Below are 27,364 nucleotides of genomic sequence, written 5' to 3'. Positions count from 1 at the left end.
AGTGAAAAATAGGAATGAGTACAGGAATGAAAGAACCAAAATTTCAAAAGACACTGACATATTTAACAGACCATAATTTAAAAGAGCACATTAATACGGATGATATATTTGAGGCTCTAACCTTAAGAGGAAAATTCTAAATGCACCAAAGAGAAAGGAGAAAGAGTGGCCTAAGGATGCAAAAAACTCAAATTTTATACCTTTCATAAAAATTAACTCAAAATGGATCACAGATCTAAATGCAAATAAAAAACTATAAAATCTCTAGAAAATAACATAGTTGAGGATCTAGATGATCCTGGGTTTGGTGATGAGTCTTTAAATAAATCACCAAAAGCAACCCTAAAAGAAAAAATTGGTAAGTTGGACTTTCTTAAAATTAAAAAGATAAGTAAAAATTATACCCGGCAAAAACTAACCAAAGTAAGCTAGTATGGTTAACTAATAACCCTAAATAAAATAGACCACACTAAAAGGCAGCATTAATGCTAAAGGGTTATGCATTATGACGGGTTCAAAATGCAAGAAAATTGAAATAATTTGAAATGTGAATGCATCTACTGACATAGTCTTAAAATATAAAAGAGCAAAAGTGGATAAAACTACATTGAGAAATAGACAAATCTATCCAGTGGGATATTTCTAACACCTCTTTCTGAATAATCTATAGTTAAAACAGAAGAAAACAGTAAGGACATTATAAGTTTTGAACTACACAATTAACAGACTTGACTTACTGGGCATATATAGAACATGGTACCCAATAACTGATACCCGTTCTTTTCAGGCATACATAAAACATTTATGAAAACAAACCACATGGCGAGGCCATAAAACAAATTTCAACCAACCTTAAAATACTGGAATTATATACACTACATTCTTTGACTATAGCACAATTAAATCAGAAATCATTAACAGAAAGATGGGCAAAAGTTTTAGATTTGAAAATTTTAAAACATGACTAACTCACAGGTCAAATAAAAATCATGATGAAAATTAGAAAATATTTAGAACTGAATGATAATGAAAATATATCAAAACTTCTAGGATGTAGCTGAAGCACCAAACACTAGGAAAGAAGGGTGAAAATTAATGAAATGAATATTCAAGTTAAAATGTCAGAACAGCAGAAGCAGAAAAAAAAAAATCCAAAGAAAGGAGAATGAAGGAAACAGTGAAACAAACAAATAAAGGGATCAACAGGCCAAAAAATGGTTCTTGGCAAGATTAAATTGACACAGCCCTCACATGACTGGGAGGCAAAAAAAAGATGGTATGGATAAACAATAAAACAATATTGAGCATGCCAATGATTTATTTCATATGGTACAGAAATTTAAAAGAAGATTTTATGAACAACATGATGCCTATTAATTTGAAAACTTAAGACGAAATGCAGAAATTCCTTTAAAATTTTTAACCTTACTAATACTAATGGAACATCTTGATGTACTTCTACAGGCAGTAAAGAAACTTAATACACACATACAAAAAAATTTCCCTTCAAAGAAAGCTCCAGTCAGGCCCAGGTGGTTCTACTTTTGAGTTCAACCAAACATTCCAGGGATAAATAGTATCAGTCTTAAATGACCATTCTCAGCTCTCTTATACTAGAGTCTGCAGTATACATTACAGGTTCTAAAATAAGCGCCAGTGTTCCCCTCTCTCCCACCCCTGGAGGCAGACAACTGGAAGACCCTGTCTCAGACAAGGTGCGATTCAGCACTGCATGGTCAATTGGACTAAATGCCCATCCAACCTCTAAGATTCAATGAAAGTGTCTAATATTAAAAATCAGTAAACCACAGACTTAAAAACAGGTGACACAGTGATTTTTACCAAATACATAGACCTATATACACACCATACACAAAGCACTTAAAGTCAACAAAGTGGGGCCTTGAGGCATCTTCTGAAGTACACATTCCCTCTCATTTATTTCTGACCCCCTTTCTTCATATCCAAATCTTGAAAATTCTAAAGCTTTACCACTTAAAATTCCTCACCAGAGGTAATTCCTTATCAGAAAGAAAATGTTTACCTGTCTGCCAAGAAATTAATTACTCAAACTTGAAGTTTTTTGTTTTTTTAAAGAGTCAGAAGAATTCTTACAGCTATAACAACTTTTCATCTTCTAAGAGACAAGAGTTCCAAGTCCTATCTTTCAGAGGAAAGGAACCAGGTTCATGGCTCCATTTAATCCTATTCTGAAAATGAAAAGCTGAGAGTGGTTGGGAAAAACAATATAATTGTATTAATTATCAGAAGAAGAACACAACGTTGATTATTCTGTTCTTACCTCCTTACGTGATAAACGATTTCTGCTAAGAAGTAAAGAGAACAGGATATAAGGAGGGGTGGCTTGGATAAAATTAACACTCTAGAGCAATTCTCACCTTAACGATAGTAACATCCATGCCAGATAAGTGTAAAATCGGGGCAGCATTTTTTTCAAATAGAGTCCTGGCTTTGCTGTAAACAAAGGAAAAAATACAAATATTTTAACAGGAGTGCTCAGGAGGGAAAATAAAAAGCCCAACTATCTTCTCTAGAATAGGACGAGGAACAGCCTAGCGCACAAAGGCTTCCTCTATTTGTTCAACCCAGGAAGCTAATGATGAGTAATGAATGGGTTTCTCTGGGTAGAAACACAAACTCTCTCACTCTAGAGCCCCCAGGAGCTTGCCCGTATCCATATGGGATGCTTACAGTTCACATTCTAGCTCCCCCAGGGGAAAGTGTACACTAGATATGGCTCCAGTCTAGCAACAACGTCTGATTCAGTCAACAAGCACTACCGACCTTCTACTGTGTGCTAGACACATAGGAGCGGGACAAACAAGAGGACAAGGCAGACAAACAAACGTGTGATTCAGGTAAAATGTAACAAGCCCTCAAGGGACTTCTTATAGTCCACTGGTGGACTGAGAATGTATTTAACATTTTTCATGTGGTCTGAGAGAACAGATTGAACCAAAGAGAGTATTGCTTAATTCTGACTCAGTGAACACAACCTTTGAAGGAAAGAGACATCATTTTTAACAATTTCAAATACTAGGAGTATCTCCATTTCTTGAGTTTTACCCCTGTAGTGAAATCCCTGGAGAAAGAGCAAAATTCTTTTCCATGGAGGCAGAATTTCTGCTGGGAAAGGGAGAAGTTCTAAATTACCTAATCTTACTATGGGATATTTGGTAGCTTGTCTAAAACTCCAAGGGGCCTCCCTGGTGGCTCAGCTGGTACAGAATCTACCTGCAATGCGGGAGACCTGGGTTCCATCCCTGGGTTGGGAAGATCTCCTGGAGAAGGGAAAGGCTATCCACTCCAGTATTCTGGCCTGGAGAATTCCCTGGACTGTATAGTTCATGGGGTAGCAAAGAGCCGGTCACAACAGAGAGACTCTCACTGTCACTTTCTAAAACTCCCAGTCATGTGCTTCTCAGGGTAGCCCTGGCACATGGTCCACACCTCTCACAGGGACTTTTACCTTCTATGATGAATAGTGGTTCCCAAGACAGTCTTCAGGACTAGACTGGAAGCCTTGCAAAAACACACACCTAACCTTATTAGTCCTTGAGTCCTATGGCCTTTAGCATTATGACTGGTATACTTAGAAGGTTATTCAGTAAGCACCTGGTACATTAATGCACTTATGAATGAATGAATAATCCATTCCAAATGTAGACAGGTATATTGTGAGGAAAAGGAAATGAGACAATTGTGGTATCCGATAACAACAGAAATAAAACTCTCTTAGGAGAGTTTGTGTGTTTTAAAAGTATCATACACATCATTCTAGTAGTGACCCTTGTCCAATTCAGGTCAAGATTCAAAAACAAGAGCCTAGAAATCAAGGGATACAGAAGCTGCAGAAAGTTCCCAATCACAGAGTCTCAAGGTTAAATAAATGTTAAACATACCAATCAGCTGACGTCTTTTACTCAAATATTTTCAACTATCGTATCACAAAACAGAAACAAAAACTAGCACTTTCAAAACAATCAACACCAAACATCTAACTTTTACTTTCACACTTACCCAGTCCTCTATCAAAAAGATTATTTTTCTTATCAGTGAGGCATGCTTTGAATTTCTTAAGAATATTTTATACTAGAAAGAGATGCAAAAGTAGTGAATGAGGAACATGCAAAGTTATGCACAGACCAAATTCAACGTTCTTTAAAAAGAAGTAACTACCACATGGAATACAAAACATAAAACGTTTCTGATTATGAACGAAAACAGAAATTGAGAAACTTGAGCAAATTTTCACAACAGACAAAAGAATAGCTTGAGCCAAGGGCCCACCTAGGCAGGTAATAAGCAAATGAAACAAACCGATCCTCCCACTTCTACGGCTCCACTTCTACGGCTCCGAATGCTTATTAGAATGAATGGGAAAGGCTAAATGGAAACTCCTCCTTCCCAAATCACCATTTCTGGGGCTTAGACCAACAATAAAAGGCTGAGCTGGTGATACTGTAAACACTCCTTCTTGCAGGACTGCTTTCATTAACAGGCTAGTAAGAAAGGTCAGGTGGAACTGGATCAGATCTGTCTCTGGGAGGCAGGACTCTGGCGAAGTCTCAAGTGGCTATATTAATCACTTATAACACACCTGTGGGCTCCTCTGAGCTAGCTTAGGAAATAACATTTGCAAAAGTACAATGAGGTATCACCTCACACACAGTCAAATGGCATCATCAAAAAAATCTACAAACAATAAATTCTGGAGAGTGTGTGGAGAGAAGGGAACCCTCTTACACTGTTGGTGGGGATGCAAATTGGTTCAGCCACCATGGAGAACAGTATGGAGGTTCCTTAAAAAACTGAAAACAGAGCTACCATATGATACAGTAATCCCACACCTGGGCATAACATATATTCGAAAAAGATGCAAACTCTAATTTGAAAGGATACATACATGCACCCTAATGTTCACAGCAGCACAATTTACAATAGCTAAAACCTGGAAGCAACCAAAGTGTCCATCGATAGATGAATGGATAAAGATGTGGTGTGTACACACACACATATGCAGGCACACACAGGCACACACACAGACACACACACAGACACACACAGACACACACACAGACACACACACACACAGTGGAATATTACTCAGCCATAAAAAAGAATGAAATGTTGTCATCTGCAACAACATGGATGGACCTAGAGATCATCACACTAAGTGAAATAAGTCAGAAAGAACGAGAAAAATTTTATATAATATTACTTACATGTGGCATGTAAAAAAAAATTATTTTAAAAACAGAAATAAACTCACAAACATAGAAAATAAACTTATGGCTACCAAAGTGGGGAGGGATAAATTAGGAGTATGGGATTAACAGATACACACACTATTATATATAAATTAGATAAACAAAGAAGATTTACCAGTTAATTGTTTTGTTTTTTTTTTTGCCAAGCAGCACGTGGGATCTTAGTTCCCTGACCAGGGATTGAAACCGAGCCTCCTGCATTGGAAGTATGGCATCTTAATCACTGGACGGCCAAGGAAGTCCCAACAAAGATTTACTGTATAGCACAAGGAACTATATTCAATGTATTATAATAATCAATAATGGAAAAGGATCTGAAAAAATATATATGTATATATAACTGAATCATTCTGCTGTACATCTGAACCTAACACAATACTGTAACTCAACTATAATTTAAAAAAAAGAAAAAAATATCTGAACATTTGGGCCTTTATTCACATATTTATGTGATGCCACAGGTACAGACAATCTCGAAGATGAAAGTGAAGACATTTTTTTTCCTTCTAATGTTCCATATAAAAGATTGAAAAACAAGTGTTACCAGTACGAAATGTATTATTTATTATATAATTAAGGGTGAGATAGCACCAGAGTCAAATAAAAACTTTCTATACTACAGCAATTTCCAGGTTCCTGCACACACAAAAAATAATTACTCCTTAATGTATTATGTATTAATGCTAAACACAGTTATCTTATTTCCTAAAGCTCTAATGTAGTTTTAAACCAGTACTACATAATGAAATAGCTACATGATAAATTATAAATTATGTGTCAGGGCAAAGCCAAGATGACAAAAATAGTACAATTAAGTAGCGAAAGCAATTTCAGAGTGACTGCTTCCTAGAAGCATGCAGGATTCACCTTGTCAAAGCGGACCATGACTTTAGAAAGATTTTCCTTACTCTCGTCTGCAGATAAAGGTATCATATTTTTCAACAAGAACTTCACCTTTAAAATCACAAATACATTTCCATGTAAAAGTGTAAGCAGAACCTAAAACTGCTTTTAAAAGAAGTGTCATTGTTTAAAAATGCAAATATCTCTTAGATGTAAAAATTCAAAATGACTGATTATAGCTTAAACAATTGCCATATAGATCATCAGAATTGGCAAGTTACTAACTTACTAGGTCTCTAGAGGAATAGGACCTGGAACAGTTACATTAGTTCGGACAGAAGGAGAGGTCCAAGGGTGGAGAGTCAAGTAAAGAACCTTTTGAACTCAGCCTACAGGATAAGGGCTTCCCCGGTGGCTCAGTGGGTAAAGAACCCGTCTGCCAATGTAGAAGATGCAGGGATCAACCCAGGGATCAAACCCTGCCAGTGTAGAAGACGCAGGAGACTTGAGTTCGATCCCTGGGTCGGGAAGATCCCTGTAGGAGGAAATGGCAACCCAGTCCAGTATCCACACCTGAAAAATCCCATGGACAGAGGATCCTGGTGGGCTACAGTCCATGGGGTTGCAAAGAGTTGGACACGACAGAGTGACTAACACTACAGGTCCGTAACAACAAGGACAGCAGCTTATATTTCTTTAATCGAATGGTAACTATGAAATGGAAGGAATGCAAAAGACTTTAGAGGCGTTATCTCATTTAATCCTGAAGGATTACATGGTAATTTTTATAAGGTATGTGCCATTATTTTACCATTTTACAGATGTGTATAAATTGAGGAGTTAAGAAGCTAAAAAGCAACACCCACAGCATCACAGAGCAGAAGCGAGGAAACAGACCTGATCCTCCAGACTCAAACTCACACCCAGTTCCCTGCCGGCTTCTCCCAAAAGCCAACAGTGACTATTTAGCTATCTTGGGTATTTTGATTGTGTTCTGTTAGAACCGTTGTTGGTATTTTTGTTTAGTGCTGGTTTAAACAAGAATGAGGGAAGTCCCTGGTGGTCCAGTGGATAAGAATCCACCTTGCAGTGCCGGGGAAAGTGAAAGTGAAAGTCGCTCAGTTGTGTCCGACTCTTTGCGACCCCATGGACGACACAGCCCATGGAATTCTCCAGCCCAGAATACTGAAGTAATGCTGGGGACGCAGGTTCAATCCCTGGTTGGGGAACTAAGATCCCACATGCCACAACTAAGACCCTATGCAGCCAAGCAAATAAATATATATAAGTAAATATTACACAAGAACGGTCATAAGGGCTTATGCTAAGTATGTTTAGGGCAGCAGGAAGTGGCTGCAACAAAGGTGGGCAAATATGATTCAATTAGGTAGAGCAATGAAGTCGATTTAGGCAGTCCATAGTAAGTATCTCGAACTGCTAAATTCAAAAGAAATAAGGCAGGGCTAGTCCTCACATCTGTGAACCCACACTCACCACCTCCCTAGAAAAGATGAGAGAAACTTATTTCAGAACCCCTGCTTTTCCTTCCAGACAAAGTCTAACGTACCACTTAAGAGCCGCTCCCAACTATGCTTTTTCTTGTTCTCATTATCTTAATGCCATTTGACTTTGACCTTACAGAATCCAATCTAATACATATTAATTAATTTTCTGATTCTCAATCAGGGCTCAGAAAGAATAAAAGGTATCACTCTCCCCCTCCCCCACCAATTCTTACTATTTAAAAAATAATAATTTTAGGACTTCCCTGGTGGTAGAGTGCGATGGGAATCTGCCTGCTGATGCAGGGGACATGGGTTCGATCCCTGGTCCAGGAAGACCACACGCTGCTGAGCAGCTAAGGCCATGCACCACAGCTACTGGGCCTGAGTGTCGCAACTGCTGAAGCCCATACACCCTTGAGCCTGTGCTCTGCAACAAGAGAAGCCACCACAATGACAAGCCCAAGCACTGCAACAATGAGTAGCCCCTGCTCACTGCAACTAGAGAAAGCCTCCGTGCACAGCAGCAAAGACCCAGCAAAGCCGTAAATAAACAAAAAACGATCGTAATTTTAAATTTTAAATTTTAAATGATTTCTTCTAGAAACTATCAAAACTCCTTTCCAACTGAATGAGTTGTTCCCAACTAATAGTATTAAAGAAAAAGTTTTTTATTTTGCTTACGGTACTTTTTAAAAAATTAAGACTGTAGCCTGCCAGGCTCCTCTGTCCATGGTATTTTCCAGGCAAGAGTACTGGAGTGGGATGCCATTTCCTTCTCTAGACGATCTTCCCAACCCAGGGATCAAACCCAGGTCTTCCACATTGCAGGCAGACGCTTTATCCTCTGAGCCACCAGGGAAGCCCAAGTTCACAGTAAAAAAGAGTAGACAATACAGAGTTCTCACATAACCCCCTCCCTGATCTGCCCCCCTATCCCACAACACACAGTCTCCCTCCCTTTCAACATTCTGCACCAATATCGTACATTTGTTACAATAAATGAACACATGACTATCAACCAAGGTCCCAGCTAGTCCTCACATGTTAATTCTCACAACTGCCTCACATGACCCCTCCAGGACTGTTAGAACAGTGACATAGCAAGGGGCCTAAGTCCGCCCTCCTATCTCTAACCACAGTCCCCCACCGCCACGCGTCATTTCCTTAGTCGGGAAGACTGAGCGTCCTCCCGGCTGACCTCCAAGACCTAACTCTACATTCACTGCTTGGCGGAAGAATGTTTCTGACCTCACAAGGCCACAATATTCTTGGCCATCTCTGAACATCTCATATCACGGCAGCAGAAGCTATTCCCAAGGTGACTAGGACCAAGCAGATAAGACTGATTTGAGTGAGCTAATTCTGCAATAATTATTAAAATTCAATTAGACAAGTTGGCTAAGCATCAGTGAGCTTTACAGTTATATCCCCTTAAACCGTGATTTCTACAATACAATTGAATCTTATGGCTACAAGAGCAATGAACCCAGTGCTTCCAGTTTCACAGACTCCAACCAGCTGCCTGACACCGTGACTCTTTGCCCCTGGAAAAACTGAATTTGTAACAAAGCACAGACTGAACTACCCTTTGCAAGCTGCAGGGTTGAGAAACACAGTTGCCTTCTTCACTTGCGCATTGGGAGGAATAAGTTGATTGCCAAACACCTAAAAAGGAACAAAGAAAAGTTTTCAGTAAGTGTCCTTCTATTGAGTTAGTGAACACATACATTCTTTCATTCCAAAAGAATTTACTTCCGGTGTCTACCCTGAGGAAGCCAAGGTTCTTCCAAGATTTCGTATTGACAACCCCACCATCAGCTCAGTTCAGGTGCTCGGTTGTGTCTGACTCTTTGCGACCCCATGAATCGCAGCAACCCCACCATAAACAACAATAAAGCTGCATGAATCTAAAAAGAATGACACCAACGAATTTACTTATAAAACAGAAACAGATTCACAGACTCAGAGAAGAAACTTAAGGTTGCCACAGGGGAGGAATGGGGGAAGGGATAGTTAGGGAATTTGGGATCGACATGTACTCATTGTTACAATTAAAATGGATAAGCAACAAAGACCTACTGTAACAGCACAGGGAACTCTGCTCAATGTTATGTGCCAGCCTAAATGGGAGATGGGTTTGGAGGAGATTCAGTTCGGTCACTCAGTCGTGTCCAGCTCTTTGCGACCCCATGGACTGCAGCACACCAGGCTTCCCTGTCCATCACCAACTGCCGGAGCTTGCCCAAACTCATGTCCACTGAGTTGGTGAAGCCATCCAACCATCTCATCCTCTGTTGTCCCCTTCTCTTCCTGCCTTCAATCATTCCCAGAATCAGGGTCTTCTCCAATGAGTCAGCTCTTCATATCAAGTGGCCAAATATTGGGAGTTTCAGCTTCAGCATCAGTCCTTCCAATGAATATTCAGGACTGATTTCCTTTAGGATGGACTAGTTGGATCTCCCTGCAGTCCAAGGGACTCTCAAGAGTCTTCTTCAACACCACCTTTGAATCGATGTTCAAAAGCATTGATTCTCCAGTGCTCAGCTTTCTTTATAGTTCAACGCTCACATCCATACATGACAACTGGAAAAACCATAGCTTTGACTAGACAGACCTTTGTTGGCAAAGTAATGTCTCTGCTTTTTAATATGCTGTCTAGATTGGTCACAGTTTTTCTTCCAAGGAGTAAGCATCTTTTAATTTCATGGCTGCACTCACCATCTGCAGTGATTTTGGAGCCCCCAAAAAATAAAGTCTGTCACTGTTTCCATTGTTTCCCCATCTATTTGCCATGAAGTGATGGGACTGCATGCCATGATCTTAGTTTTCTGAACATTGAGTTTTAAGCTAACTTTTTCACTCTCCTCTTTCATTTTCATCAAGGCTCTTTAGTTCTTCTTCACTTTCTGCCATAAGTGTGGTGCCATCTGTGTATCTGAGGTTATTGATATTTCTCCCAGCAATCTTGATTCCAGCTTGTGCTTCATCTAGCCCGGTATTTCACATGATGCACTCTGCATATAAGTTAAATAAGCAGGGTGACAATATACAGCCTTGACGTACTCCTTTCCTGATCTGGAACCAGTCTGTTGTTCTATGTCCAGTTCTAACTGCTGCTTCTTGACCTGCATAAAGATTTCTCAGGAGGCAGGTCAGGTGGTCTGGTATTCCCATCTCTTTAAGAATTTTCCACATTTTGGGGGAGAATAGAAACATGTATATATATAGGGCTGAGTCCCTCTGCTGTTTACCTGAAACTATCACATTTTTAATCAACTATACTACAATACAAAATAAAAAGTTTAAAAAAAGTGGACCGTTACTTAATAAAAGTAAGCTAAATTATAATAAAACACCCACTTCATTCACTTACTACAGGTAAGTAACTTTTCTTTTCTCTATAAGATATGGCTAGGTTTATTGCAACCAAAAAGGATGCAGTCTGTCACAAAGGAAGTTTGTCTTTAGTTTTCAGAATATAATCATTTTTCCTTTTAAGTGAAATGAAAGTCACTCAGTCGTGTCCAACTCTCTGGGACCCCATGGATGATTCAATCCATGGAATTCTCCAGGTGAGAATACTGGATTGGGTAGCCTTTCCCTTCTCCAGGGGTTCTTCCCAACCATCTAAAGCTTATTAATGAAAAATCTTTGTGTTACCAATTAACCTTCATATCTCTATACACATAAAAAATAAATCTCATACTCTAGCTGCTTCCTTTCTTTGCAACCCTGAATGATAACTCAGTAGCATCAACTGGTACAAGAAAAGAAACATAATTAATGTTTACTAAGTGCCTAATATTTGCCACTTCCACACATATTGTTCTTAGTTCTCAGAAACTAAGTAGGAATTAAATATTCCCATGTCTATAGATGAGAAAGCCAAGATTCAGAAAAATTAAGTCAAAGTGTTAATAAATTACAAGTTCAGAATTTATATCCATCTAACTTCAAAACCCAAGCTTCCACTCTATCAGTTCTAAAGAGAAGACAATGGGTGAGACAGAGTTCAGACTCACAGATAAGATGCAAGGGGTTACAATGGGGACTAATCACAGCTGCCACTGCTCCATCAGGATGGGAGAAGATAGTCAATAAAAAGAAGCAGAATAGGGAAATCCCTAAGACGGCAAAATTTCAAGTCTTAACTGGTGGGAAGCAGGTCTGGGCCAAGGTAGAATTCAAGTACAGAAGTACAAAGCAAAGAAGAAAAATGAAAGTTATACCAGGTATCTTACTAAGTAACTGGTTCTGACTCTACCACCTCCCTGACAGCCCACTGGAGATCCTTTCTCATTATTGTCTATTACTTGCTCTAAAGACAAAAATAAACCTTTATTGCTGAATACTTCAGAAGGATATACTGTTTCTTTGTAAAAAGTTTCTAGTACTTCATAATTTCTACTGTTTTCACTCTGAGTTAGACCTTAATATAATATTGTAATTTGTTCTTCTTCTATCCATACTATTTTTGGAATTTGGCCAGGAATGAATTAACCAGCCAGATTCCAGATCTATAGTTCTAGATTATTCCTCTTGGTCCTGGGTTTTTAGCCTCTAGAAGCCTTAGCTACTTGCGACTCAAGACTCGGGTTTATAGTAGGTTAAGGAGTCCAAAATCACTGCAGATGGTGACTGCAGCCATGAAATTAAAAGATGCTTACTCCTTGGAAGGAAAGTTATGACCAACCTAGATAGCATATTCAAAAGCTATTACTTTACATTACTTTGCCAACAAAGGTCCGTCTGGTCAAGGCTATGGTTTTTCCAGTGGTCATGTATGGATGTGAGAGTTGGACTGTGAAGAAAGCTGAGTGCCGAAGAATTGATGCTTTTGAACCGTGGTGTTGCAGAAGACTCTTGAGAGTCCCTTGGACTGCAAGGAGATCCAACCAGTTTATTCTAAAGGAGATCAGCCCTGGGTGTTTGGAAGGAATGATGCTAAAGCTGAAACTCCAGTACTTTGGCCACCTCATGCAAAGAGCTGACTCATTGTAAAAGACTCTGATGCTGGGAGGGATTGGGGGCAGGAGGAAAAGGGGACAACAGAGGATGAGATGGCTGGATGGCATCACCGACTCGATGGACATGAGTTTGAATGAACTCCGGGAGTTAGTGATGGACAGGGAGGCCTGGCATGCTGCGATTCATGGGGTCGCAAACAGTCGGACACGACTGAGCGACTGAACTAAACTGAACTGAAGGAGTTTACATGAAACTATAATGAGGTGAGTTTATGTGAGCTTTAAAAAAAATATCGTATTTTATTCAAGAATTTAGACTGAAAGGGGACAGACACAGGAAAAGCAACTAGAATGAGTAGACTGTAAGGATGAATTCACTTCCTTTTTTCAGATGAGAGGAGCTAAATGGGTGTTGGGAAGTGGAGAATTAGAACAATGGGAAGAGGGAAACATGCAAGGGAAGAAACAACGGAAGGAACAGGGTCATGAAAAAGTAGGAGGAGAGGGAATTCAGAGCAGAGGTGAAGGTATTAATACTTCGCACAAGAAAGGGAGTGAGTGCCCATATCCACTCTTTGTTCAAGAGCAAAAGGCTTCCCCGTGCATGATTTTCTAGTTGCTAATGCAAAATTAGCTTGGGGTGAAGATCACCTCAAATTTAATACTAAAGTTTATTTGAACAACTCAGAGCCATGAGATGAAACAACAAAGCAATCAAACTCCTAAAACATGGATTTAGAACAGTTAGGGAATCCCGAAAGAGAGAAATTCGTTCATAGTGTCTATTGTCATTGGCATCCATGACAACATTTCAGAATGTTTTCTGCCCCCTACTTCTACTAAATGTATCATGCCTTTGTCACTTTTTAATTTCACGTTTCTTTTTGGTATTTCTGACATCATAAGTTTAAGTGACATAACAAAAAAGCAACCTAACCATGCAAATTCATCTGCAAGTTATACTGTGCATATTTGGAGGGGAGGGAAGAAAAGAAATGTGATCTTAAATTTGAAAGGATGAACAATTCAACTCTAACTAGAGAGATGAATATTTAAGTGCAATACCTGAGACGGGGAATAACAATGCACAGGGTATGACTCAGCTGGGCTAAAGAGACAGGCTTTAAAGTACGAATCAACAGTTTTAAGAAGATTTGACTTTGAGAGGTAACGACTGCTCTGAACTGATATCCTTGGGGCTTATTCGGCTTAGGCATGAATCTGGCTTTAGCCAGAGCTTCCAGGCCACCTGCAGACATGAACAAATTCCCAGAACGCCAACCAGTCCGGTTCTGTGTTCTTTGGACTAATCCAGAAGTAAACAAGTCTGAAGGGGTGGGCGTTGGAACTGCTTTTCACCAGATGGTTAACTTCCTCGAGTTCTATTCAGAGTTGGCTGGCAGCCTGATTCATCCCGATAGTGAGGGAAAAAATAGCCAAGCTGCACTGATGCAAGGTGCTGGGCAAGTCCCCTGGAACAGCCCAAGACTTCTGCACGGTGGAGATAAGGCGGGTTTTAATTGTTTCATATTAAACGGCATTACCTGAGCTTCTTGACAGGCTGCTCTCCTTAGTAGGTTATCACTATCAAAGTAAACAAAAGAGAAGGAACGTTAGCTTTAATAAGTAGGTTCAGATCCAAATCATCGTTTTTTAAAGTAAATATAACTCTTTAAAGTAGTCAAGTGAACGTTCCTTAAGACCTGTAACAAATCACGGGCACATCTGAAAGGTACTTTCTCCGAATGAAATCCGTGTTAGGAGTTCCCACACAACAGCAGGCAGAATAATCCCCACTCCCTTTAAGATGCTCACATCCTAATTCCCAGAACCTGAAAAGGTTACCTTATGTGGCAACAGGGTTTCTACAGACATGATTAAGTTAGGGTCTGGAGATGGGAGAGAATTCTGGATGATGTAGGTGGGCCCAATGGAATCGCAGGGGTCCTCAAAAGCAGAGAAACTTCAGCAGCAAATGTGACCAGGAAAGGATGGTCGCAAAGGTGCAGCCTCGCTGGCTTTGGAGATGGAAGGTGGCTTTAAGTCAAGGAGTGTGGGTACCAGGAAGGAGAGGGGTTCTCTCCGGAGCCTCCAGGAGGAACGCTGTCCTTGCTGACACCTTGATGTTAAGGGAGCCCTGTGTTGGATCTCTACTCCACGAACAACAGTGCTGTGTGCTCAGTCGCGTCTACTCTTTGCGACCCCATGGACTGCAGCCCGCCAGGCTCCTCTGTCCATAGGATTCTCCAGGCAAGATTATTGGAGTGGGTTGCCATTCCCTTCTCCAGGGGATCTTCCCAACCCAGGGATCACACCCCTATCTCCTGCATCTCCTGCACTGGCAGGCAGATTCTCTACCACAGAGCTACCTGGGAAGCCACAAAACTGTAAGATAATAAATTTGTGTTGTGTTAAATCTCTAAGTTTGTGGAAATTTGTTAGGGCAGCAACAGAAAAATGAATGCACATACCCTGCGTTTTTCTTATTCAGTAAAATTATTCAGGTCATTTGCCAGAAATAAATTTGATATATAGTTGCTTCTGCTAGTGTTTTCTCTAAATCGCTTATTTTTTATATCACAGTCAGATACACAATTATATCATAAATGGAAAATTCTGGCGTGAGGCACAATTTTGGCTTGCAAAAACAAAATGTTCTATCAGAATATGTTCATCTATTCAGCATTAAGCTTTCTAATATGTGTTTGGGCCACTTATACCTTAAGACCACTTTAAATGGCTGACTGCCTACCATGTTCCAGAATCTTCTCCTTGTAAGAGTCCATTCTAACACGAGTTGCTGGCATTCATATAGTAACTTCAACCTGGCTAACAACAGTTAAGAAAATGAATACCCAGAAAACATGAGCAGTAAACAATTTAGAGGGAAGAATTAAAATGATTTCGAAAGGGTTATTTTACTTAAATTTCCTGTCTAGACCTTTTTCATAACATCAAAGACCTTGAATTTTGCATCTTTACAGTACAGTAAGTCCCCTACATGCAAACAAGTTCCGTTTTGAGGGTGCATTCCTAAGTCCAGTTTGTCCATAAGCCCAACCAACCTAGGTACCCAACTAACACAATCGACTATATAGCACTGCACTGTAATAGAATTATAATACTTTTCACACAAATAACACATACTAATTAAAATTAAACTTTTGCTTTTCGCTATAGTTGCAGTCAAAGGCTATGGCATTTTCTTCCATAGCCAGGCTGCAGGACAAGCCCAATTTCACAGAGCCATCAGCTTCCAGGAGAAAGCACTCCCTAAGAGGAAGTATCTCTGCTGCCCACCTGAAACCTAAGGGCAGCGACAGTGTCCCATTAGAATGACACTAGTAGCTCAAACCCGGATGGCTCAGTTGGTAAGAAGCCACCTGCAATGCAGGAGACCCCGGTTCTGCCCCTGGGTTGGGAAGAGCCCCTGGAGAAGGGAAAGGCTACCCACTCCAGTATTCTGGCCTGGAGAATTCCATGGACTGTATAGTCCATGGGGTCACAAAGAGTCGGACACGACTGAGTGACTTTCACTTTCAGTACCTGAAAAGCGCATCCGGTTCTACAACAAACCCCACGAGGCGCTGTTACAGCCAGGCTCAGCCCTCTTGCTCGAGCATACTGCTCCCGACCAGCCCGCGGCAAAGGGAGTCCAAGCTCATCTCCCTCCCCCACCCAAGAGTCAAAAATGCTTGGCTCTTTCCAAGCCTCTCCATCAACTGCTCTCAGTGAATTATTCTAAAGTCAACAGAACATGCATGCAAGATGAGGCAGATTCAGAGTACAATCTAGTAAAATATTTAAAAATAGTTAAGTGTCAATAACCTTTTGTAATAACCCTTCAGACTCATGCCCTTCTGTACAATGATGAGGCAAAATACAGGCCCTCTGTATCCGTTGGATCATAAAATAAAACGGTTCCTTGTAGTCACCTGAGCATTCTCAGCGGATTTAACCCTCAGTCTAGTTTCCAGACTGCCCAAGTTTCTGCTGCCAGTCTCAGGGGACTGGCTTCCTCCTCTTCCTTGCCTCAATGTGTTTCTCCTAGTAGACAGAATGACCTGTGCCTCGTCTTATCCTACAGAGACATCCTGTGGATTACTCCGTACAAACACATGCTTCTGTAAAAGCTGAGTGCCTATCTCTATATATCTGTCCGTCTCCCCCAGCCAGCTCCTCCTCCTACTAGGGACAGGCCTCTGAAGGCACCAGGCCCCTCTGGGTCATTAGCAGACACCACCTCCCTTACTGCATTTCAGCCACGCTGATGCCTATGGACCCAGCTGAAAAGGGAAGACCCCCAAACAGATACAGGAATATGGGTAGCATCTTGGATCATTTTTTCTCCATTTCTTTTTTTTTTTTTTGCTAGAAGTAAAATTCTGATGGTTAACTTGTGATGAAGTGTATTATTAAAGATCTCAGCTCTCTTGAGCTTACTAATAACTACTTGATGTATCAGCATGCTATTGAAAGTCAAAAGATATTTAGATAGTTAACATCCTGGATGTTAAATGGAATATGCACGCTGCCAATGCCACCTGTGAGAAAGACAGAATATGTACCAATTTAGACATTACAAAAGAAATCCTCATTATAATCACACCTAGGTTTTTAAACATCAAAAAACGGTATCAACTATCTTGATCACGTTCTCTGAACCAAGCTGTATCTAAAACTCAAACTTATCCTCAAAAGAAAAGATATTTCTCCTATTGACATATTCTGAAGGTCTACAGCAAGTTTTGAAAACTATTTCAAAAAAGAAATTTCAAGTATGTTCTCCATAATGGCAGCATCGCTGCAATAAAAAAGAAAATAACTTAAAATCCACACAGCAACTACTGTGCACCAGATACTATATGGCTGTTGTTTTCATAAAGCTTTAGTCTTTGTAACAACCTTGCAGGGCTTCCCTGAGGGGCTCAGTCGGTGAAGAATCCACCTGCAATGCAGGAGACCTGGATTCGATCCCGGGGTTGGGAAGATCCCCTGGAGGAGGGCATGGCAACTCATATCCAGTATTCTGACCTGGAGAATCCCCAAGGACAGAGGAGCCTGACAGGCTGCACTCCACGGGGTGGCAAAGAGTCAGACACAACTGAGGGACAAGCACACAACCACCTTGCAAGGCAGGTGGCATATTCCCATCTTACAGATGAGGAAGCCCAGGCTCAAAGAAAGGAACTGACTTGCCCAAGAGCACGTGTTGCTAAGTGGGAGAGCGGGCTTTCAAATGCCTTAATGCTGCTACTTCTTAATTCCAGACCATACTGAATGGGCAGTACTTCTTTGGATTCATACTTTACAGCACATTTATTAAGCTATCACATCACTTCCTAGTCCCAGCTAACATAACTCTTAGAATTTATATTCATACAGTTTTTTTTAATAGATATAAATTCAAGTGCAATAAAGCTCCCAAAAGGAACTGGTGAAACTGATTTAACACAAAGCGCCAGGTACAGCACCATGAACAAGACCTGGTCCTGACCTGAAGAAGCTTGGGATCCAGGAGCAAAGAACAGCACTTGGTAAATATCAGTGATATAGTAAAAGATATGTTTCTTGATAGATAACATGCCAGGCATGATATACAGGTGAATAACAACAGTCCCCATCCTCGTGAAGTCTACAGTTTGAGGAGGGAAGAAAGACAATTTGTTAGGCAATCATCAAATGATATGACTTATATCATTTACTCCATAAAATGATATGACTTATATTTTTACTCCATAAAAGGAGTGTCTAGTAGAGGTATCTAACCTTGTCTTGAGGGAATTAGAGAAGACTTTTACATGGATAGTGAAGTTGAGATCTAGGAGAGAAACAGAAAGTAGCCAGGCAAAAACGGGGAGGAGAATGCGGGCAAAGGAAAGAGCATGGGGAAAGCCTGCAAGTGCCAGGTCCCAGCCGAGGCCCGGACTGGAAGCAGCTCAGGACAGCTGCAGCCGCGCACCAGGAGGGCCAGGACAGGGGCCTCCAAGAGCCTTTTCTAACCTATTTAAGGAATGTGGGCTTCACCCTAAGGGCCATAAGAAGCCACTGCAGGGTTTTAACAAGGGAACTGACATGACCAGGTTGACAGGGTGGAAGGATCATTCTGGCTGCAGTGTCAAGAGGGCAAGGGTCAAAGATAAGCCTGAATCCAGGGAGACCAGGGAGGATTCTTCAAGAACACAGGTCATCGAGGAAAAGGACTAGAACTGGGTAGGTGGTAGTGGGGATGGAGAGAACACAGGTTCAGCAGAGGTTGAGGAGTGAACTTAAGTGCTGGTTCATGGGTAGGGAGGGTCAAAGACCCCTTTACCTTCCAGTGGAAGGTGTCACATTCACAGAGATGGAAGGCAACACGGAGGACTAGTTGAGGAGAGAGGAAGCTACGCCTGGTCTGGATAGGTCGATCTGGGACAACGGTGAGAGACCAGGTGGGAGGATCCAGAGGACAGCTAGAAATACACATCTGGAATTCCAGACAGAGTTCTTGACTAAAGATGAACACGGCTGGACATCCCTGGGGCTCTGCTGCTGCTGCTAAATCACTTCAGTTGTGTCCGACTCTGTGCAACCCCAGAGACAGCAGCCCACCAGGCTCCCCTGTCCCTGGGATTCTCCAGGTAAGAACACTGGAGTGGGTTGCCATTTCCTTCTCCAATGTATGCATGCACGCTAAGTCGCTTCAGTCATGTCCGACTCTGTGTGACCCCATGGACAGCAGCCCACCAGGCTCTTCCATCCACAGGATTCTCTAGGCAAGAATACTGGAGTGGGTTGCCATTTCCTTCTCCACCCTGAGGGTCTAGTGATTAAGAATCTGCCTGCCAATGCAGGGGGGGTGGGTTCGATCCCTGGTCTGGGAAGATCCCACATGCTGTGACAAGCCCATGTGCCACACTTACTGAGCCTGTGCGCCCTAGAGTCTGTGCTGCACAACAATTGAAGCCACTGTAACAAGAAGCCCTCGCACGGCAACTAGAGAGCAACCCCTGCTCCCGCAGCTAGAGAAGACTGTGAACAGTAACAAAGACCTCCTCCCCCCAAAAAAAGATACACACATGGTAACAGGAGGGATGAGAGGGGAGAAGTTCATCCCTATGAGCAGGTGAAAGCGGAAGCAGGAAGAGAGTGCCTGCACGTCAGGACCCCGGACAGAGAACAGCAAGTGACCCAGGGAAGCGGACACCGTACCTCATCTCAAAGCCAAAGGAAAAACGTGGTGGATAGGGCGCATATCCCCACCATGCTCTCAATGTTGCCCCTACTCTTGGCAAACAGCATGCTTTGTTATTCCTAAAAGACACCAAGAACTTCACTTTTCCCCTCCAGGGATGTGATCATTTCCTTTCCTCTCCCTTTAGGAAAAAAAAAAAAATTGAAGACCAAACACCACCACCCAAGTCCTTACCCTACCACACACAAAGCAGCTTGTCTTATCTTTCTTCTTTGATGATAGTGGTCCTGAAGTCGTGGATAATTCACCATTTTCTTTCCCACAGCATAGAGCACAGACTTTTACACACAATCTAAGATACTCAATAAATAACTGTTTAATAAATAAGTGGCAAATGTTTGAACAGCAGAGATTGACTCATTGTGCTCAGGCAGACTTTGTTCTGGAGGAGACACTGAAAGTTATTTTCTGTAGGAGAATCTGGTGTTCTTGAAGGGGATGCTCTTTCAGGGTCATGCTCACCAAATGGCAAGAGGAGGGCTCACTGTGGGGCAGGACAGGAGAGAAGGGGAAACTCCAGTCATAAGAGTGAAAAAACTGAAGTCAAAGTCGCTCAGTCGTGTCCAACTCTCTTCGATCCCATGGACTATACAGTCATATACAGTCAATACAGACATACTGCGCTCAACATGCCAGTAAATTTGGAAAACTCAGCAGTGGCCACAGGGCTGGAAAAGGTCAGTTTTCATTCCAATCCCAAAGAAAGGCAATGCCAAAGTGTGCTCAAACTACCACACAATTGTACTCATTTCACAAGCTGGAAAAGTAATGCTCAAAATTCTCCAAGCCAGGCTTCAACAGTACGTGAACCATGAACTTCCAGATGTTCAAGCTGGATTTAGAAAAGGCAGAGGAACCAGAGATCAAATTGCCAACATCCGTTGGATCATAGAAAAAGCAAGAGTTCCAGAAAAACATCTATTTCTGCTTTATTGACTATGCCAAAGCCTTTGACTGTGTGGATAACAACAAACTGTGGAAAATTTTTCAAGAGATGGGAATACCAGACCACCTGACCTGCCTCCTGAGAAATCTGTATGCAGGTCAGGAAGCAACAGTTGGAACCAAACATGGAACGACAGACTGGTTCCAAATCAGGAAAGGAGTACGTCAAGGCTGTATATTGTCACCCTGCTTATTTAACTTACATGCAAAGTACATCATGAGAAATGCTGGGCTAGATAAAGCACATGCTGGAAACAAGATTGCCAGGAGAAATATCAATAACCTCAAATATGCAGATGACACCACCTTTACGGCAGAAAGTGAAGAAGAACTACAGAGTCTCTTAATGAAAGTGAAAGAGAAGAGTGAAAAAGTTGGCTTAAAACTCAGCATCCAGAAAACTAAGATCATGGCATCCGGTCCCATCACTTCACGGCAAATAGATGGGAAAACAATGGAAACACTGGCTGAGTTTATTTTTTGGGGCTCCAAAATCACTGCAGATGGTGACTGCAGCCATGAAATTAAAAGACACTTGCTCCTTGGAAGAAAAGTTATGACCAACCTAGACAGCATATTCAGAAAAGGCAATGGCACCCCACTCCAGTACTCTTGCCTGGAAAATTCCATGGGTGGAGGAGTCTGGTAGGCTGCAGTCCATGGGGTTGCTAAGAGTCGGACACGACTGAGCAACTTCACTTTCACGCATTGGAGAAGGAAATGGCAACCCACTCCAGTGTTCTTGTCTGGAGAATCCCAGGGGTGGGGAAGCCTGGTGGGCTGCCGTCTATGGGGTCGCACAGAGTCAGACACGACTGAAGTCACGACCCCATAGACGGCAGCCCACCAGGCTCCCCCGCCCCTGGGACTCTCCAGGCAAGAACACTGGAGTGGGTTGCCATTTCCTTCTCCAATGCGTGAAAGTGAAAAGTGAAAGTGAAGTCGCTCAGTCATGTCAACTCTTAGCGACCCCATGGACTGCAGCCTACCAGGCTCCTCTGTCCATGGGATTTTCCAGGCAAGAGTACTGGAGTGGGGTGCCATTGCCTTCTCCATAGCAGCAGCAGACAGCATATTAAAAAGTAGAGACATTACTTTGCCAACAAAGGTCCGTCTAGTCAAAGCTATGGTGTTTCCAGTAGTCATGTATGGATGTGACAGTTGGACTATAAAGAAAGCTGAGTGCCAAAGAGTTGATGCTTTTGAACTGTGGTGTTGGAAAAGACTGTTGAGAGTCCCTTGGACTGCAAAGAGATCCAACCAGTCCATCCTAAAGGAAATCAGTCATGAACATTCGTTGGAAGGGCTGATGCTGATGCTGAAGTTGAAACTTCAATACTCTGGCCACCTGACTCGAAGAACTGACTCTTTTGAAAAGACCCTGATGCTGGGGAAGATTGAAGGTGGGAGGAGAAGGGACAATAGAGGATGAGATGGTTGGATGGCATCACCGACTCGATGGACATGAGTTTGCGTGAACTCCGGGAGCTGGTGACGGACAGGGAATCCTGCCGTGCTGCAGTCCATAGGGTCACAAAGAGTCAGACACAACTAAGCAACTGAACTGGACTACACAGTCCATGGAATTCTCCAGGGCAGAATACTGGAGTGAGTAGCTGTTCCCTGCTCGAGGGGCTCTTCCCAACCCAGGGATGGAACCCAGGTCTCCCACATTGCAGGTGGATTCTTTACCAGCTGAGCTACCAAGGAAGTTCAAGAATACTGGAGTGGGTAGACTTGACTGGATCAAGAAGACCCACGGGGGTGGGTGTGTGGCGTGTGTGTGTTTGTGGGAGAGGGTCATAGAGCTAGAGCCCTCTAGAAAGGCTAAGTCAGGAACTCAGAAATTCCAGAATGCTAATGGGTCAAGTATCTGAATGTGAACCAAAGACATAGCTAACAGGAAAAAACCAAATACTGCATATAAATTGCAAGCCCACACTCCATCCACTACAGCATGGTGTCCCCTGAGAGCACTGAAGTTTAACACAATTTAAAAGAGGTGCTGCAAAATGTAGTCATATCAAAAAGGGTCCCTGAAGATCTGCTCAGTACTAAAATGTGGGTTCTTATACAGAAAGAAATTAGAAGCTTCTGGATTAGAAAATGAAGAAAAAAATCTGCTGATGTCACCCTGCCTGAGGCTTTAAAAGAATTTGAACATGCCTGCTACTGCAGGAAATAGGATGCTCTCAATTTATTCTGAGCCATAAATGTTTTATTTATTACTTTAGGACTGCAAAATAAGATAAGCTGTTACTTCACTAACAACTCTACATGGAGAGAAAAATTACATTGATTCATCCTACTCCCCCCCTTCAAAATACTTCCCACTATAGTCTAGAGGCAAACTGTACAGCAGTTTCTACCACCAGCTTTCCCCTTGAGGCATGCAAACAGAGTTTCTGCTTTACACAAAACTGATTTCAAGTTCAAGCCCCTACTCTGTGACCCCATGGACTATAGTCCGCCAGGCTCCTCTGTCCATGAAATTTTCCAGGAAAGAATACTGCAGTGGGTTGCTGTTTCCTGCTCTAGAGGATCTTCCCAACCCATGGATTGAACCCTTGTCATCCAAGCCCAAATTCCATTTCCTGACAACTGACATTTTTAAGGTCGGGCGAGTCCTTAGAAATTATCTAGTCCAATACTTTTCAACCTCTCCCAACACAGCCTGATCCCTGTCAATCAAATGACATGGCATTCCATTAGTAACCAAGTTTACTACAGCAGTGATCCTCTTCTGGGAAAAGAGACACACACATACCACACCGCGTGCACAGACACACACACACACACACACACACAACATATATAATTCCAATCCCTAAACCCCACGAGATTCTGAAGGTTCACTTCAACAGGGACTCCTTCAACAGTGCCATCTCCTTCGAGCTCCTGAAAAATAACCAACTCATCTAGTCTGAGAAACTTCTGGTCTGGGGATCTGCCCACTGTCAGACAGAAGTTACTCAAAAACGTAGTACTAGAACTTAAGCCTTCTCATTCTCAACAATGGTGATTCTTCTCTTGACACTCTGCTTCTGCTCTGTTCTCTAAGGCCAAGCCCAAATAACACAAAAAGCCGTCAATACAGCTCCATCCACTGTCTAACTACACACAGGTCTATGCTACCACTATGGTCACCTCAATTCACAATGCATTGCTAGAGTGATTACTTTATGTCCTGCAAATTGGCTTAGGAAAAAGCCCAACTAAACCTAACCCCACTCTTTATTCATTAAGTCAAGAACACTTATCAGTCAGAAAAAGACCCAATCTCTCTGCTCAGTGGGAAGGCCCTGTCTATAGTGATGGCCAGCGGCTACATGAAGCTCTGGGTAAACTAGGGCTTATTCTTTCTTACTCTCTGAAATACAGAACTCCAAAGCCAACTTCCTCCAAGCTTACTCATTCCTGGTCGTTTCAGTCTATACTCATGTGTACTTCCCTGGTGGCTCAGCTGGTTAAGAATCCACCTGCAATGCAGGAGACCCAGGTTCAATTCCTGGGCTGGGAAGATCCCCTGGAGAAGGGATAGGCTACCCATTCCAGTGTTCTTGGGCTTCCCTGGTGGCTCACATGGTAAAGAATCTTTCTGCAATGTGGGAGATCTGAGTGCGATCCCTGGGTTGGGAAGATCCCCCAGAGAAGGGAATGGCTACCCAGTCCAGTATTCTTGCCTAGAGAATTCCATGAACAGAGAAGCCTGGTGGGCTACAGCCCACGGGTTGCCAAGAGTCGGAGACAACTGAGCGACTTGCACTTTCATTGTGTACTTAAGTGAACCTCTTGTAATATTTCAAGTAGCTTATTTCTCAGGTTTACTCTATAGAACATTTCCTCTCTAATTCAGGATGGGAAATGACTTAATGAAAAACAGCATCCCCTGAGGGCTCCGCTCACATAATAAATGAATCATTTGGGTCTGTTCTGTAGAAATTTCCATTGACCAGAGAGATAGAAATGTGTTCTGCAGGTTATTCCTTCATTCTACTGACCAAGAGCAATGGACATGGAGGAAGCCTAAATCTTCTTTTCTCATCTTAGAACATGAAAGTATTCCATTTTCACCCTCTTATTTGAGCCTCGGCTTTCCATAAAATACCAACTGTTCCAACTTCGCTGTCCAAACATTCACAGAGGCTGAGGTCTGAGGACCACCTCCAGCTGGCTGCTAGGTTACGCTCAAGTGTGGACTTTGGCTGCCACTAAAGGGATTCTTTGAGCTGCTACCTCTAGTCACTTTTTTTGGATGATTTCTACCCCTACCTAATTCTCACAAATACTCTGACTTTCTCTTGTGGTTCATTTACTTCTTTTGCTTTCTGTTCTTTTTCCATTCATCCGCTTCCACCCAACATGCCAACTTAAACATTCTGTGCCACAGAGTCTCCTTCACACACGTATAATATTAACTTTAGTTGGCAACCAAAATACTAGTTTTTTCTGTTCTATCAACCATTACATATTTATGGATATAATTACAAACACACACACACATGGAGTGTCAGCTATGTACAAGGTACTCTCACCTATCTGCACAGAAAGAGAAAACACAGAAAACGGATGACATGGAAATTATGACAGGTATTCAGGGAGAAGGCCTTTCCTGGTGGCTCAGTGGTCAAGAGTCCACCTGCCAATACAGGAAACATGGGTTCGATCTCTAGACTGGGAAGATCCCCTGGAGGAGGAAATGGCAACCCACTTCAGTATGCTTGCTCGGGAAATCCCGTGGACAAAGGAGCTGGGCAGGCTACAGTCCATGGGGTCACAAAGAGTCGGATACGACGTAGCGACTAAACAACAACATTTAGGAAGAAAGCACAGGAAGGAAGAATTCCTTTCTATCTCCCTCACTTCCCTCAATGACGTATACTATGTAAGTCGCACACAGAAAGTGGTTATTTACTTTGGGCTCCAGGATTCAGGACAGATCTGGAAAATTTCTGACCTGTAAACACACAACCTCACAGCTACTGTCGTCAGTATTTGTGCTGCTCCACGACAGGCAGTATTTGAGCTGCCAGTGACCACCTGGAGAGGGGTCCATTTTAGCATCACCTATACTAAGATCATGGCATCCGGTCCCATCACTTCATGGGAAATAGATGGGGAAACAGTGGAAACAGTGTCAGACTTTATTTTTTTGGGCTCCAAAATCACTGCAGATGGTGACTGCAGCCATGAAATTAAAAGACGCTTACTCCTTAGAAGGAAAGTTATGACCAACCTAGATAGCATATTCAAAAGCAGAGACATTACTTTGCCAACAAAGGTCCGTCTAGTCAAGGCTATGGTTTTTCCTGTGGTCATGTATGGATGTGAGAGTTGGACTGTGAAGAAGGCTGAGCGCCGAAGAATTGATGCTTTTGAACTGTGGTGTTGGAGAAGACTCTTGAGAGTCCCTTGGACTGCAAGGAGATCCAACCAGTCCATTCTGAAGGAGACCAGCCCTGGGATTTCTTTGGAAGGAATGATGCTGAAGCTGAAACTCCAGTACTTTGGCCACCTCATGTGAAGAGTTGACTCATTGGAAAAGACTCTGATGCTGGGAGGGATTGGGGGCAGGAGGAGAAGGGGACGACAGAGGATGAGATGGTTGGATGGCATCACTGACTCGATGGACGTGAGTTTGAGTGAACTCCGGGAGTTGGTGATGGACAGGAAGGCCTGGCGTGCTGCGATTCATGGGGTTGCAAAGAGTCGGACACGACTGAGCGACTGAACTGAACTGATGATTATTCTCTCTGCAGTGCTTGGAGCAGCTGAAACCACTGATATAAATATCCCTAAAAATTATGTAAAATTAAAACCAAATATAACATAAATATATATCTCTGCCATTCCAGCTCAGTACCCCCACCCCATCCCACTCCACCTTCTACCAGTAAACATACAGAAAATACATGGAAAGGAGGTAAAATAAACAACATAGACTTTTTTTTTAAGAGACCTGTTTCCTAAATAATATGACAAGAGTTAAAAGGAACGGGGAAATAATTAAACTTCATTGCACTGGAAAAAAAAAAAGTCTCCCTGTTCTCTATCAAATATAGGCCGAAAGGCATGTTATTTAATCGCCCATAAATGAACTTCTTTAAACAGCACCTACTGATACCTCAAATTTCAGCATCAGATTGTGCTCAGAGAAAGGGAGAGAGAGAGGAACTTTCAAATGGCTAAAAAGCAAAACAAACTGCTTCCTTCAAACTGCAACAAAATCTGGAATGAGGAAAAGTCATGAGGGAGAAGAGCCTCGTTACCTTCTACTGCTGCTCAACCAGCCAGGCTCTGGACCACTGACTGCAAAGTCAGAGGCTAATCTGAATGGATGTCCAAGTAAAACCTCTGCTTTGTCAGAAATCACTGAGAAATAAAGCACAAGGCATTATTGGACCCATAATCTGTACCAAAAGAAATAGCATGGGTCTAGCCAAGTGTGGCTCCTGCATCATTTCCCCCTGGAATCTGACATTCCTTCCTGGACATCCCGTCAAGGTCTCAAACTCAATACATCTAAAAAGGAATATAAATATATAACACAGCCTCCTTAAACCAATTCTCCAAGGCGAC

The 27,364-nt window shown here is 42.2% G+C and overlaps 1 protein-coding gene across 5 annotated transcripts in view; it reads right to left on the bottom strand.

Annotated features, from left to right (window-relative positions):
- Nucleotides 1-27,364, bottom strand: part of AGK (acylglycerol kinase) — a 100,690-nt gene that overhangs the window by 52,135 nt on the left and 21,191 nt on the right. For 3 of the 5 annotated variants that reach the window (XM_059885553.1, XM_024990650.2, NM_001098969.2), the window contains 3 exon segments: nucleotides 14,151-14,190; nucleotides 9,225-9,304; nucleotides 2,400-2,475 (listed from right to left, as the gene is read on the bottom strand). In XM_059885553.1, the coding sequence (XP_059741536.1) occupies nucleotides 2,400-2,475; nucleotides 9,225-9,304; nucleotides 14,151-14,190 (196 nt within the window). 5 annotated transcript variants of the gene reach the window in all.

This window comes from Bos taurus, chromosome 4, assembly GCF_002263795.3.
Source record: "Bos taurus isolate L1 Dominette 01449 registration number 42190680 breed Hereford chromosome 4, ARS-UCD2.0, whole genome shotgun sequence".
Classification (NCBI taxonomy): domain Eukaryota; kingdom Metazoa; phylum Chordata; class Mammalia; order Artiodactyla; family Bovidae; genus Bos; species Bos taurus.
The sequence above is the reverse complement of the archived record's forward strand: the minus strand, read 5'-3'. Positions and strand labels throughout refer to the sequence as shown.